The 16,669-nt window shown below is 33.0% G+C and overlaps 1 protein-coding gene and 1 pseudogene across 1 annotated transcript; one reads left to right on the top strand and one right to left on the bottom strand.

The window, feature by feature from the left end:
• Nucleotides 1-215: 215 nt before the first annotated feature.
• On the bottom strand, nucleotides 216-5,798 carry LOC132625086 (autophagy-related protein 101-like; annotated as a pseudogene).
• A 7,429-nt stretch (nucleotides 5,799-13,227) lies between these two features.
• On the top strand, nucleotides 13,228-14,542 carry LOC132623449 (dof zinc finger protein DOF2.5-like). Its single transcript, XM_060338204.1, has one exon. The coding sequence runs from the start codon at nucleotides 13,399-13,401 to the stop codon at nucleotides 14,260-14,262; it is 864 nt and encodes a 287-aa protein (XP_060194187.1). The 5' UTR covers nucleotides 13,228-13,398; the 3' UTR covers nucleotides 14,263-14,542.
• Nucleotides 14,543-16,669: the final 2,127 nt, after the last annotated feature.

The following is a 16,669-nucleotide window of genomic DNA, read 5'->3' as shown; positions in this document are numbered from 1 at the left end:
AAAAGGCTTTCCAGTAAAGTGGCTTTCTATCTAACTGCTACAGAACATTTCACAATCAGAGCATTTTTCAGTCGCAAGCACCACAAATGCATGTCACACTCTTATCAAAAAGGAGCCCCTCCTAAGAGTGTCTCGCATGGTAAAAGAGGAAATGCATTCCGTGACAAATGGAAGATCAGAATCAGATAACCTCATAGGATGCCAAATTTGTCTCCAAACAAGTAAGGCCCAAAGCTATTTGATACTAGCAATAAAACGGGTAAAATAACTAAAATAGTTGCAGAATCCACCTATCTCGGGCTGTCGGTCATTGAGAGGCCTCTAGAACTAGCCCAGAGAGGTCAGATTCATTTCAAGAATTTAGGTTAAAAACTAATGACTTTCGACAGGTCCACTGCGAGAAGCTCTAAATGACCATAATGAACTTCATTATACTGGACTCAAAAGGCAATTTATGGATTAGAAGTTCAGGAGTGTAACTCGGAACATACCAGCGAGGCTCTTCCATATTAGTTAATAACATGCATGAAAGATCCACAACATCAGACAATAACCAAACACAAACAATGGACGAAAGGTAGAGGAGGCCATGTCCATTTTACACTTCGACCACAGGGCATTTATAATAGGAAAAACAAACAATTAATAAAATAAAAAAATTAAGACAACAAGAAACACTAGGAAAGAAGAGAAAGTATTTCACTGCATTAACGAAATGTGATTGAAGTTTGATCATGTGATGATTTATTTACTCCATAGCTGATCTGAGAGCAAGTACATATAGCGAAATGGCAGGTAACACGAGAAAGGAGCACAATTGTAGTTTTGACAAGTATGGTTTGTACATATGGTTTTCATTTCACTCTGCTGTGATAGTCGTCGGCCAGAAGCCTCCCCGTTTACAGCTAGTATTCACATTTTCAGACATCAGATGACAACAATTTTACCTCACCAACTAAGAATAAAGAGAATTGCTTCCCTTTAGAGCACTGCAAGTCAGCTGAGCATGGTTGGATGCCCTGTCTGGAGCATTTTCTTGAGCAATTCCATCCCAAAAGCAGAATCTGATGAACTAAAATAAGGGAATACATAACTTACTTGGATCAATACCATCTTTGAAATTCTTTAAAAAGAAAGCTTTGTGTTTATGTATCTGCTTCAATTGAACTTGATTTTTCCACTAGTTTATCACCAGCACACGAATTGCATCTAGCATCCAAAAGTACTTTTGACTTCCCATTAGTAGCTTAAATCAGTGTCTTGATAAGATGTCACATTTTCATTATATTTTTAACCAAGGCGTTCTTCTAATTTATATTTTTCACCAACATTAACGTGGACTGAGGACAATAAGACTTCTTGATTATAATTGATGACATTAGCAGGAGATAATAACATACACTACAGTTTCATCAACCAGATAAGTTGATTCTGTAATTGTGGCAAACACGAAGTTAAGAATTGTTTCAATATGCATATAAACATGAGGTAACACCATATCATACTATTCACAGAATTAAGTTAACCCAGAGTTCTAGGTGCCTTGTTTGGAACCTTATAGTCATTGAACGCTAATTCCAAAATGTTTGGTAAAGTAATTTGTGATCAAACTTTAGATTCAGTTAAAAATACCAAAAGGAAGAAGTCTCTAAAATATATGGGTCCCCACAAAAATAAAAATAATGTGGCAAGAGGAAATAAGTCAACAAAAAGTATTAAGTAGAAGGAAGAAAACTGAACCCTGGATGTGTTTGTTTCGCACAAGGCATCATATCAGGTATTACAGCTATGACCTAAAGCCTGAATGTTTTATATCGTATCAGAATTTATCTTTATATACACTAAAGGTTCTAGAGAATACAATTGTTAACAAAGTGTAGCACGGTTGCAGGCCTTCAGATGCATAGGTGGATGAACAAAATTGAGCACAGTTGCATATCTTAAGATGTACAGACGAGAACATATGCAAAACATAATATCCTCAACTGTAGAAGGTAAATCTTGAATGCCTAAAAATGGTCATGCCATTTACTTTAATGAGCCTCATCTAAGAAGTGACATGATATATATTCAAGGTCAAACTAGGAGAAGAGGAACATAGAGATTACACAGAATGAAAGAGAAAGATAATATCAACCAAGCTGATATCTCCACTTATTTTCCTCGCTATGGGGGGCAAGGGGGAACTGATATTGAACATATAAAGCCTAATAGCTTGCACTGTTTAACTTAGCAAACCATTTTCACTGACAAGAATAATTAAAACAAATTTTTAACATGTTGATAACTTAGACAAAGGAGGGAAATTGCCTTGAAATAGTGATCTCAAAGGGAAATGAGGCGCCCTCAAGATTTAGTATCGAGGGAATATGGTCCTTTTTCTCATTTCCAAATTTGATTATCTGAAACGGAACTTCACGAAGAGATAATTCCAGTCCCGAGCGCCGAACATCCCTCTCCTCAGATGCATTCTCTGTGATAATTGATAGACAAAAAAGGCATACCTCTTCAAAGATGTAAAAACTGGAGCATTTGTGAAACTAGAAAGCAAAGAAAGACAGACAAGTTAGTACCTCCGGGGTTAACAACTTTGGAGTGATGAGACTTGCCAGAATCTGCTTTTGGATCTTGAGCGACATTCAAATTTACGTACCAGTGTTCCCAGTAGTGACGTTCAACTTTGTTTGTGAACCATGAGGCTTGTTTTGTTTTTGACTTCATAGAAGGACAAGCAGATCTGCATCATTTTAACGTTCCATTTGGAAGTTCCGTTAGCAACTACTAATTCCAAAAACAGAGATCATTTCCCAAGTTGAAGGTATAACAGAGATCATTTCCTAAGTAATACACAGACTCTTTTGGAAGTAAATTGCAAGAAATAAAAGACTCCAAGATATCATGAGAAGATCTCAGGAGGAATATGCACATTTAAAGAAAAACAGAAGTACAGAAAACAGAAGTAGTAAGAGAAGTTAAAAAATCTGCGAAGAATATTAAGCAAATATACTAAATGGCCAAACAGACAAGTTCAGATCACGAACCTGGTGTTTCCGGTTGGGGTGCTTCTTCACCTTATCAATGAATTGGTTAATCTTCTCATCAATTTTCCTCTCAACTTCAACATCACCGCACTGCACCTGTTTAATTTAACATGAAAAAAGGAAGAAGCTAAAATTCACGTCTGTAACTATTGGCAACATCTTGGAATAGACTCACCAGAAAAAGCAAACCCCGTCCCACCAAGTTAAAGAAATGGAGGCTCAAAATCTGAAAAAATCACTTATCACACTGATCTCACCTCAGATTGACATCATTTAAGAACGCCACTCAAGTTCTGAATATACAACAACTCCTTATCTTAGTTTAATTGACATTGTCCATATTTTCCTGTAGTTAGTTTAACTTCACTTTAAGTTTGTATCATCTTTGATCTTATCCAGTCTTTGTTAACTTCTGCTTTCTTTAGAATCTTATTTACATTTGGTTTCAATTAATTATAGTCGGCACACAGTTATAAATCTTATATTTGCAAATAAGATTCTAATGAATAAGTGAACTAACAAAACTGGATCAACATTTCTTAGTTCTGTTGATTCTTGTCTATATCAGATTTTACGAGAATAGAGTAGTATTCAATATGACATTTTTTCAGCATCAAAAGATTAACTTAGAAAACAGCAGTAGTTCAATGATTTTCTTTGGTACTCCGTTCAAATGAAATATTTTAGGGCGGAAAATTACATAACATTTCAAACAAGCATTTTCAGAAAATAATAATAAGGAACGAAGACAGAAATAAAAATGCAGAATTTGTTAATAGATGGCACGTCCTTTGATTATGATGAAACGAGACTGGTTAGTCCTGTCCTAGTTAAGCATCACCCAAACTTCACTTCTTGCAGTGGAGATGCTTACAACATTTTTCCATTTGATTCTACAATAAGATTATAATAACGGGAATTTCAGGGGTAGAGAACAGTAAAGCTTTTATCGAGAATACAACTGGAAAGGGAATTGCACTGATTCAAGTATCAGTATCATAAAGAAACATTATAGAAATAACCTACTGTAAGAAGCATAGAAGTGGTCTAAACCCTTTCAAAGTACGTTACTTCATTTGGCACATCTTTGAATCTATCTAGACTCCAATAACACATCTTCCAGATTCTCTGTTACTACCAAAAATTGATTCATAAAGCATAGTAAGGGAGAAGGAGAGAGAAAAGGCGGGGGTGACAGACAGAGATGAATACATTATCAACCTAAAACTTTGAAAGTTCAGAAGTTACGTACATATGTTATGTCAAAAAGTTCCAAATCAATATCCTATGGCCACACCAGACCTAGTGCTCTATGGAACATGATTGTATGAAAAATGCCTGCAGCCATTTTCACCTTTCTGTGTTAGGATATGTCCACAAGGTTATTTTGTAGAATGATGAACTATACAAAATTGTACATACTCTCTTTGGTCATATGCTAAAGTTACACATCAAATTAAGCAAAAAGCCTAATGCATTTTAGTCTGGATTTAGTACTGTGAAAGATCTTATGTAAGGAAACATGCTGTACAGATTCTAATGTATCCATTTCGGCCTCCAGACAAGAACTCTTTCAAAGTACTCTCATTATCTACTAGGCTGGTCTAGGAAACCAAAATATTGGAGTTCATACGTTTATGATTTCCTCCCAAGCTATGGCTTAATGGCCATGTTAAGAGAATTAATGCGGTTACTCCGTTTGTTTCAATTTGTTTGTCTTACCTTCCTTTTTAGTCTATTTAAAAAAGAATGTCTTCTTTTTAATTTGGCAACTCTTTGATTTCAACATTCCACATGATATGTTTAAGACTACAAAATTAAAGAGCATTTTGGTAGATTATGCATATCTTTAGTTTAAAACCACAAGATTCAAAAATCTTCTTTATTTTCTTAAACTCCGCGTCGAGTCAAATTAAGACAAACAAATTGAAACGGAGGGAGTATATGCTACTAAATGCTCTAGACTTATACAGTATGTAACATTTTCCTAATTTGTCACAAGATGAATTATCTAATAACTTCTCTTTGAGTTTAATCATCAAGAGGACGGAGTAGTTTTCTCTCTCCTGTGCTCTCTTTCACAGCCACAATGAACTACTAACATCAACGGAAACTATCATAGCGATTGGCGTGATTCAAGAATATTTCTAGGTCTAGAGACTCGGTTATTTAATTCATCAGTATACATACAGTAAAACTAAATAATGCAGAACATATATAGTCAAACATGCCAATGACCTGACGTTACATCAAATTTAGGCATACTAGTTCCCTAATTACAAAGGTAAATCACTCAATTACGGATAAATTGAAGTAAAATCAAAAGTAATCAGAACGATTACAAATTAAAGTAGACGACTCACATTGGAGAACTTCTCGTATCTCAAATTGTTCCACATCCTTGAGTAAAAACATAAAATTACATTGAAGCTCAAAAGATTGAAATTCGGTACATAATAACAATGTCATAGAGATGCTTACAAGTTGTTTCAAGTGGAAAATTTCAGCGTTGATGATTCTACTCATAGTATTTCGTGAGTTTGAAGACGATCGATTTCGCAACGTCGAATTCTATTAAGGAGATGAGCAAGTTGTAACCGCAGTGCATGTTATTGTTGCTTGGCAGCTGCAACTTAGTATCATTCTGTTTTATAATCAATCCACTATTGGCTGTTTTATCGATTAACTCATAATTTCACTCAAGCACTTGCTGGATTGTACTGGCAACGCCTGAATCATCACATTCCCTACTTTCCCTTGCTGCATTCACTTGCTAATTATACCAGGATTATAATGTAAAATTATTTATACAAGGGAATTTTTATGTCATAAATAATACTATAATGAAAGAATTATTATACATAAATTATTTAAGTTAGAAGGATAATTTTATCTTTAAATAATTTAATTTACAATGGAATTGTTATGTCATAAATAATAATAATGAAAGAATTATTATACATAAATTATTTAAGTTAATAGGCTAATTTTATCTTTAAATAATTTAATTTACTCATTGTAAATTTATGTATTATTATTTAATATTTTATTTCGGATAAAATAATATAGAAATTTGCGCCTAATTTAGTAAGGATATCATTTGATAACGCAAACCAAGTGTTGCATTAGCTGTGCGAAGATTGATTTTTTTTTTATTTTTTTTTTGCGACCAACTAACTTATATTATATTATGCAGGATTTAATGCTGCGAACAATTAGTAGACTCAATATTGAGTTTTGATAGATCATTTAAATTAGTTTTGATAGATCATAATCCTAGATTAAGATTTAGAATAAGGGAAAATTAAGTTAATGATTTTAATAATTAAATTAAATTAAACCAACAATAAATACTACAATATCAAATTTGTCATTACAAGCAAACATGTGTTAGTAGAATCAGTATCGAGTTGAAAATTTCCTTTATCATTTACTGGCCGATATCTTTCGTTGGAGTAGGACTTTGCGGAATATGAATTTCTTTTCTGAAATCATTTCTAATTTTTCAAATATCTAAGTGAAGTTATAGACAGTGATTTTTAAACAGTAGGAGGTAGTACTACGAATTATAAAAAGAAGTTAGGTTGGTTACGTTGTTAATTATGAAAACTCATACTAGTAGTGGGCACAATTCATATGTCTTTGCTTAGTTGCAATACTTGGCTTTATCCTTTAGTTAAGTGCATTATCTCAAAAATATCAGTTCTGAGGATCTGAAAGTATGATAAATGTGTTAATTTCCACCCTATTTTATTCAAGCATAGCGATAATTCTGGAAATCACAACTAGTCTTGTTTAGTTAGATCCTGTAGTCAAACCAATATTGGAAGAGTCAATAGCGGGCATCTGGTCATCTTGTCTGTAATCGACATGGGACCCATTTATCATACTTTTTTTTGTGTGTGAAAGGGATCTATGGTAGCTTACCACCACTAAGTTTTGTCCATCCAATTGATTGATATTCATCATGCTACAGAGCCATGACCTGTGTTGATCAAGAATCCGTTCAGTATCACAGAAGACTACCTTTTTTTCCCACTACCAACGACCAGTTTGCTAATTTCCAGACGAGTCAAGAGAGCTATGAATCCATTGTGGACAGTGTACTGACGAAATTTCATTTCATTCTCTAAGGTTTGTGATTGGGATAGATTTAATGGTTGGAACAGTTAAAAGCAGATTGAGGAAGACGCATTGGAATGGAAGCATTATTTGTAGTAGATTCATTGCGCGGGCCAGATAATCATTTATATTCCTAATTTTACTAAGTCTCAACCAGTTGGATCAGTTTATTGGATCAAAACACTTTAAACACAAATTACTACTACTACTATAACCAAATCTAATCTAGAAAACAGCAAATTGGATAGCACTAAGTGGAACATTGTAGCTTCCTAGGGATATGTCGGCACGAAATTCTCTTTGGCAAGCCTTGTCATTTTTTCAACATTCTCCAGAAACGTGGTCTGTTGTATTCCTGCCTATAAGACCTTGTCATTGCATTGGGATCCCAATCATAGGTTAATCTGCTCAAGTGGAATTGGGACCCCTCAATATGCAGAACCTTAATTGAGCTTTACAGTTGTTCTATATTGTAGGGTCTAAAGGACCAGTCGATAGTAGTTTTTATTAGTGTGATTCGTTGAGTTCAATTGTAACCCTCGTAACTTTCATTAATGGTGTAGACTACATCATATAACTTTCTGCGTAACGATAAAAAAATGTATCCAATATGTACCTTCTTATGCCTTGAATTATGCACCCATAATTGACACTTGAACAATTGAAAGTGCAAAGTGAAGATTTTCGCCAGCAAAAACTAATAAAATTTTGAAATAAAAATTATAGTGACAACCGCATTTACAACTTTATTAGAGTGTTTAATTTCCTCAGACACAAGCGAACTTAATAACTTTGATTTAGATCATGCACATGTATTAAAGATCCTGTAAATTAGTAGTATAAGAATATACCTTAAACCCAGTAAATTAAGTAGATTATGATAGAATTTCTAATTCGAACCTATAAAGTTCCATTGTTGGATTCATCTCAGACAAAATCTGGTCGAAACAGAGGTATCGTTTCAGTGGGAGTGTTTATTGGTTAATACAGAATCATTGCGCGGACTTTAAAGACAATACTCCCTCCGTTTCATAATAAGTGTCACTTAGTCAAAAAAATTTATTCCATAATCAGTGTTATCTTAGAAAATCAAGACATAAATTGGCTAGCTTTTTTCATTTTTACATTTAGAAAAAAATTGACAAGTTAAAATAACATCTAAATGAGGATTGAAAAAGCCACATAGAAACTTGGTATTGTTGGATTCTCAATATCAAAAGATTTAATACTTATGCATGCTCTAATCAAGAAGAAAAAATAATTTATTTTTATTATATAGGGATAATTTGATAAACTTCACATTGCATTATTAATTTTTTAACGTGCGTGTTTTTGGATAAAGTGATACTTATTTTGGGATGAAAGGAGTATAATGTAACGTCACTGAGAATCGTCAGAAAAATGGAATGGGTGACAATTACATTTTGTGGTCCTTGAGAATGGAGTGACGCAAAAGTGAGAAACAGACAAGTGAATTATTGGCGGAATAGTTGAACTGGGGAGCGCGTAAAACATGTCGTAGACTTTCATGGATTTGAAAGGAAAGGATAGTGGGATGGCCCACCGAAAAGTGAAGTGTCGGATAATCGGGTGGCATTTGTCGGGACCCAAATATAAAGCAGGATTCCATAGACTTTGAACGACACATTTTCCTCTATATTTCGCAGCTTGCGTGGCTTCTCCTATCTAATAAAGCATGCATGATGTAAAGCTTTGTTTTGGAATAAAAACTTCTTTTGAAAATGTTTGCAAACGATTATTACTTCTGTTCTTAAAAAGGATTTTGAGAAAATAAAACAAAAGGCGTTTTTGGGTTAAAAAAAGAAAGTATTATTGTGAGTTGTGACTTCTCTAAAACAACTATCCAAATGCAATACGCATGGTGCTTTAATTTGAGAGAAAAATCAGAACCAAGTACAGTAATGTGCTGAATACTGGAGCAAAGTTCTTAGAAATTAATAAGACTAATAAATATGCTGAGGCCTTTTCCATTCTTTTGGCCTTAAAGTGTGGTCATATTGAAATGGTTAAGGAGGTTAGGTTAGAAATGGATTTTTTGCTATCTATATTACTTGAGACTTGTCATGTTCCAAATTTTCCCAATAGGCTAATACATAAGGATCCTATGTACTTGTCCGAATTTCTAGAGGAACACTTAAATTTTACGGGGTTCTTTAACCCTCTTATATTTGTTCAAATTAGTGTTAAAAAAAAAACACGGAAGGGGTAACTATCAAGGAATATGGTTTGGTAGTTGAGGTCCTTCCACCCTACCTAATGCAAATCCAGATTAGCTAGATGAGTAGGTTTCAAATAATGGATTGGCAATTAAACCAAATAAACCAAAAAGGAAAGAAAATGAAATTTAAACTCAAGAAAGAGGAGTCTACTCGTGTTGGGTATGTAGTGATCTGGATTCATAAGACGTCCTTTTCGAATATATATGTAGTGACTGCTGTCCTTGCAGCACATCAATAGATTAGAGCAATAATGGATGTTCTTTTTTGTTAGGAGAGGACACACTGAATTCGCTGCCGTTCCGGACGGCACGCGCGGTCAGGCCAAGACTACGTCAAGTACACATCTCCCTTGCTACTTTCTGTCATTCTCACCTCTTACGTTAATATTCCTTCATTCTTTTTTATTCATCAAGAACTCTCCCTTCTTATTTTGCAACTATCGAAACATGGAATATTGTACTAATCCTCATGCAGGGTTACTCTATCTATTTAGGGTCCAATTCCCCTAAAGTCCCAAACCCGATAAACTTTGAGCAGTGACAACGCCTAGTGTAGTAAAGGCAAGCTGAAACAAACCGTTTCTAGTTTTCTTTTTCCAAAACCATTGTGGCATATTTGCCTTTTGTGACGTTTCTGAAAAGCATCAAAAAATTCTCGAAACGTTAAATTTATCAACTAAATTTACTAAACCGTCTCTCAATCATTATCTAATTTCACTAAAAGTGCAGTTCGACGCACAAAATATCTCATGTTAGCTTGGTCTGGAGAAGGGCCAAGAGGTGTGATGTAGACACCTACCCTAATGCAAGCCAAGACAGTGATAGAATCAGAATTTTTCACTTATTATGAAATTTAAAAGTATTCACCATATAGTATGTTATATACAATAAAAATAACGTATCCACGTAATGTAACTTTTCGATGAAAAAGAACCATGGTAACTCTGCCCTTGAGACGAGACACTTTTAGGTAAAAGAAAAAGACTTGGAAGATGGCGGAGAGACCGTTAGTCTTCTTCTTTTTTTAATGTTTTTAAAGGTAGGAATTATTAGATGGGTGGACAAACACTCATGAGACTGACGTTTTAGCTAACATAACAAGCTTTCAAATCGAGTAACAGGGTCTTGTTAGTTTCATATGTAGCTTTTGTGGAGAGACGCGAAGCTTCTAGTGGTTTTCACATCAGATGTGAACTCAACTTTTTATGATTAATACCATGAAATCCTAGCAAGTATCATGACTTAATTCCAGTTAAACTTACCGATACTTCATTATTATCTTTTCCAGAGATATAGTAGAAGTTTAAACGTAAGCAGTAATATTGAAAAGTAATGAAATATACATTTCTAGCAATATGCATAATCCTTTGATCACGACTTAGATCTTTGAAATCACCATTTTGCTTCGACATATGTGGAAGATAAATTGAATGTTTTCAAGTGGTTATTGCATCGGTTCATAAAATTAACATATGTTCAAGCAACCTTTCTCTTTCTCGTTCATATGGAACTAATTTTACCACGCAATTAAGGGTGTGATCAAATTTCAGGCAGAAGCAAAAATTGTTTAGTGATTTTAAATTCATATAAGTTACTTTATATCTACAATAGCGAGAAGCCGAGAAGTAACAATACTCGAGAAAATAGTATAAGTGCACAAACCGACTTAATATCATCGTAGTGAAAAAAGTAACAATTTTACCACATCAATCATTATTAGTAGGGCGGTCAATCAAGAGCAAATAAACCAGAATATAATTTCAAACAGGTTATGCCAGTATCAAATGTATATTAATTGGGGTAAAAACTTATCTACACCCGATATCAAAGTATATTAATTTACCATGATCAAAAAATTTAATGAAATAAAATATATATTTTTAATCATAAGTAATTAAGTGAGAAAAGTAGTGCAAATACACGTTATGGTATAAACTTCGGTTGCAGTTAAGTGTTTAAAGTTGCCGTAGTAATGCCTTAGATGATATGATAGCATGATGCTCACCCGTGAGTCAAGCGTGTGAACGTGTGGCATAACAATCATCTAAGCTTAATTAATTAATCATCTCCCTACAAAGAACAAAAAGGTCTTTTGGCCACACTATTTTAGCCACAATGATCTAAATGGAATAAATTCATATGATTATTTAGGTCAAATTTAATAATTTATACTTACTTAATGTCATTTCTATCTTCTTTTTTTTAAAATTTATCCTAATTTAAAATTATATAATAAAGATTATGATAATTTTTATATAAGTATGATCAAATTTAAATCAAATTGACATGACAATTTAGCAACTCTGTACGAAGAATATGTTTAGATGGAGTATTGGGGCAAAATTGATGCCCAAAGTTTTGGGGGTCACTCCAAATTGTATTGGCTGGCTAGGCATCCACTTTACACATATTTCAAGGCAATAAGTGCTTTGAACTTGTAATGATGATTGTTTATAAATAATTGCATATCTTGTAGGCTGTAATAAAGCACAAAGTCATAAATAAGGTTGTTTTCTTTTAGAAAACTTGATTGCTATCATCATTCTAAATTTTGGCTCTTCCGGAATTCCCACTTTAATTTCACATTCTGCAATAAATTGAAACCATAATACCTGTGCATAATGAAGATGGATTAAGGTGCTAAGCTTAGTTATACTTGAAGATCTTTTGACATTCCTTCATTACCCCAACTAGGCAACTACCAAACATAATACTCCTCCTGTTTCAATTTGGTTGATCCTATATCAATTTTAGTCCGTGACAAAATAAATGATTTTTTTTTTAAATTGGAAATAAATTCACTTTATGAATGATTTACAGTCACACAAATTTTCAAGGCTTATTTTGAACCACAAGTTTCAAAAGTCTTCCCTCTTTCTTAAATGTCGTGTCCAGTCAAATGGGTTCATATAAATTGAAACGGAGGGAGTACGATTTTTTACATGTGTAGCTAACATATAGGAATTATTTAAGTAAATAACTATCCTTTAATTTTATTACAAACTGTAACTATAAAGTATTTGTATTTATAGCTCGTAGCTATAGAGGTACATGTATTTGACTCACTGTATTTTTGGACAAACATATGTATTTTGACTGTATGTGTTGTTTGACCGATCTATATGCATATGTATTTGGTTGTCTGTATTTTGGAACTGTGTCTTTAAATACACCCGAATACACGCGAAACAGGCAAAACATAGTTACAACTTATAATTACAAAAACAGTAGTTACGATTGGTTAGAAGGTTAGAAACTATAGTTGTTTATGTAAGTTACCCAACATAATATATCTATGAAGTAGTTAAACTTATTCTTGCCATCTTGGTATAAAGGTTTTAATTCTTCTACTCAACATAAATTTGAATTAATGGAGTCACGAATGAACTTCATATATATGATAATTAAATCCACAAAACAAATGCTACACCTCTGAAATTATACCTTATTTGAAATTATAACTTATTCTTAAAAATGTCTTCTTGTATCGTAAAGAAAAGATTTTGGATGTAATCCAATCCAAAAGCTAGCTCATGAGAAAAGAATTGTCTAAATCCACATATGTGGAACTTTTTCACTCTTCAACGTATATGAATCACATTGCAAGGTGAAGATCACTAGTTAGATTGTTAAATATATTTGATATATAGAATAATCAATTTTCTGTTAGCTTTTTTCCAAAGAACGATCATTCAAGAAAGGTCCATTTTATCACTTCTTCAAAACGCACTACCGCGCTACATTACAAAATCTAAAAAATCACAAGTTGTTTTCAAGTAGTGACTCCTCTCTTTATCGAGTCCCTATATATATATCATTCCATTCTCCATCCTTTCGCACCATCAAAAAAATACTTATTCCTCTTTTAATATAAATCTCTCTTTCACATTTGATCGATCACAACAATATTCTAGCTTTCCCACTTCGAAAAGAGCAAAAGATTATATCTAATTTGCTTTTCTTCTTTTCCCTTGTTCTTTCAAAAAGCAAAAAAAGATGATTCAAGAGCTCTTTGCAGGAAATACTACACTTATAGGAGGAGGAGATAATATTTCAAAGCAATTCAATACTACTCCTTCCTCATCTCCTCTTTCTTGTACTACTACTTCTAACTCCAATATTACCCCTGCAGCAGCAACTGCAAGTCCATCCTCGAACTCAGAAAATATTAGATGCCCACGTTGTGATTCTCCCAACACTAAGTTCTGTTACTACAACAACTACAACTTAACTCAGCCTCGTCATTTCTGCAAGACTTGTCGTCGTTATTGGACTAAAGGGGGTGCGTTACGTAACGTTCCTATTGGTGGTGGCTGCAGAAAAAACAAGACCACTACTGGCCTCACCACAGCAAAATCAAGTGCTGCAAAATTGAAAAATTCACTTCCGTTTGAGTTTATTGGAAAATCAGGCATTTTTGGAGGGTTCGAACAGGAAATAACACCTTCCAACAATAACCCTTTTCTTTTTTCCTCACCTCATCAAAATCATAATCCTCTTATTTCCTTACTTAGAGGAAATCATCAAAATCTTAATTTGCAAAATTGTGGTGTTGTTAAGGAAGAACAGAAATCAATTGGAGTGAATTCGTATAATCAGCTTCCTCCTAACGGATTTTCCAGTTTGTGGAAAAATAATTATGGGGAAAATGGTACTATAGTTGGTCAAGTTCAAAGTACAGGATTTCAAGAACTATATCAAAGGCTTAAAGCGTCAACAAGTAGGTGCTACCCTGATCATGCACCATCATCATCAATGATTTTGGAGTCGGCTCCAGTGGCTGGAGGAGAATTGGGATTTTGGAACCCTAGCTTTTCATCATGGTCTGATTTGCCCACAGCAAGTGGTTCATATCTTTAAGGGACAAAAAATTAATTACTACTACTAGTTTTCTTATTTTTATTAGTACTACTTTAGGGTCAAGGTTTTCTATATTAATGGGGCATCTTCTGGTATACTAGCATATAGTCTCGGGATAATTGGACATGGTTGTGGGTTAGATTTTTTTTCTTTTCCTTTGGTTGTTTTATGTTTGCGTGTGATGTGGCGTGTTTCATCTCTGAGGATCAATGTACTAAAATCCAAGAGCTAGCTTCTAGCACATGCTGATATAATTTAGCTTTGGGTTTTTTCCGTTTTCCGTTGCATGAGTTAATTGGCCTTACATTTTTTAGCCTTCCTTTCTTACAACAGGCAGAAATGATTTTTTGATCTTTTACAAAAAAAAATTTTAGTTTAATGATCCTTTTGCAAGATATCTTCATTTTTTACACATAAGAAATTGTTATTTTCTTCTATTCAAATTGTAAGAGGCCAAGAGATTTTATTTCCTCTTTACAACAAACAGAGTGCTAGCATTAATTGGACATGATTTGGTTGTAGTTTAATATAAGCAAAAGTATTTAAATTAGTTGTAGCTCAAAAAGGTATTTGAAAGTAAATGAATTTCACTTGGAAATAAAAAGCTAGAAACTTCTTGAGTGAAAATTTGAAATACTTGTTAAATTTGTTTTCAAACTCTGATTTTTTTTATTTTTAAATTTAAAGTAGAAATAATGAACCAAAACACACTTATTTAAGATTATTTTTAAATATATTAAAAAATGAAATCTATTGTAGATTTTTCGACTTGTCAAGAACTGTGAATTTTAGTGTTTATGATCCAACTCTTTAACTATTTACTCCCTCTATTCCAAAATGAATGAGTTTTTGGTGTGACACACCCCTTATCAAAGTTAATTGATGATATTAATTAAAGGATAATTTATTAATATAGGATAATTTATTAATATTACCATTTTACTTTCCTCAAATTTCCTTAAAATTAGAAATAGTCCAATATTGGAGTTGAAAACTCATAAGAGGGAACATTATTGTGGAAAAAAATTAATACATTTTTGATATTTATAAAATTTATTTATAGAAACATAAAAAGAGTACTAAAAATTCATTTACTTTGTGATTGAGAGAGTAATGCACTGTCGAATTTAGTACTCCTCCGGATCAAAAAACGTCTCCACTTAGCCTTTTTTTCTTGAGCCAAAAAAAGTATCCACTTATCAAATTAATAAAGAATTAATTTTATTTTTTCAGATTTGCGCCTATTAAGTGTTACGTGATCAAATTCAATACCTATTTAATTAGGGGCAGTTTAATCAAATCACCTCTTTTTGTGTAGGAGTTAGTATGTTCTTAAAGAGTATGCAAATGGCTAAGTGGACACCCTTTTTTATCCGGACGGAGTAAGTTGAGATGAAAATTAAGGAAAAATATATTTGACACAACCACAAATGACACAACTTGGCACAACTCCACCTTTTTAGGGATATTAATGGAATTCCACATGGCCTTTGAGGGTGTACCACTAAATTCCTCTTTTTTCTATTTCATGAATACTAAAAGTTAGAGGGAAAAGTCAAAATTATTCAAATTTTACTCTCTTTTTCTTCAAGACCATAATTATTATTTTCTTCCCAAAACATTCAACAAGAAAAAACATGCAATGCACCTATTCCAAGTACATATTTGCATGCCTATATTTTTTTTTAAAATACGACTCCAAAAATATCTTCATTGGATAAATCAGATAATTATCATATGCAACATATTGTTGACATGTTGAAAAAATTCAAGCTCAATCCAATGGCTAAGGAATTTTTTCTTCCTTCTTATAATAATCGTGGTGGTGATCAGATGTTTCTCACTAACTTTGTACCGGCTAATAAGACTTATGGTTTTCAATATAACAAAAGGGTATAGATTTCGTTTTTTTTTTTTATTCTGATTAAAATTCTTTGTTATTTTTTTTTTTTTTTTTTTGGAAATTGATGTTTTTGCCTGTTTTCTTTTATGGGTCGATTCAAAATTGAATTAGTGCAAATTAACTAAGATTATATTAGGATTGAGTAAAAAAAAAATTGCTAAGTGTTGATTTAATTTCGTCAATTTAAAAAAAATATATGTAACAAGTAGTCAACACTATGATTGGGATGAAAAAATGAATCAACTAGAAAATAATCTAATCTAAAACCTAACGTTCTCTTCTCTCTCTACACGGAGGCCTGAGGGCATAGCCATTGCTGCCACAGCTAGTTGACTTTAACTAATGTTGACACCCAATTTTGTCCCGCCTCTCCTCCAAAATACCTATTTACGCTTCTAATATTTTTAGAAAATTAAAAAAATATATATTTATTTTTTACTAAATTATTAGCCTCTTATCAATACCGGCACTTCATTATTCTATTACGATTACTATCATTATTAT

This window comes from Lycium barbarum, chromosome 12 (genome assembly GCF_019175385.1).
Source record: "Lycium barbarum isolate Lr01 chromosome 12, ASM1917538v2, whole genome shotgun sequence".
Classification (NCBI taxonomy): domain Eukaryota; kingdom Viridiplantae; phylum Streptophyta; class Magnoliopsida; order Solanales; family Solanaceae; genus Lycium; species Lycium barbarum.
Note: the sequence above shows the minus strand (reverse complement) of the source record. Positions and strands in the feature narration are given on the sequence as shown.

Coding starts and splice junctions, on each gene's coding strand:
- LOC132623449 (XM_060338204.1), top strand. CDS start 13,399: ATGATTCAAGAGCTCTTTGCAGGAAATACTACACTTATAGGAGGAGGA.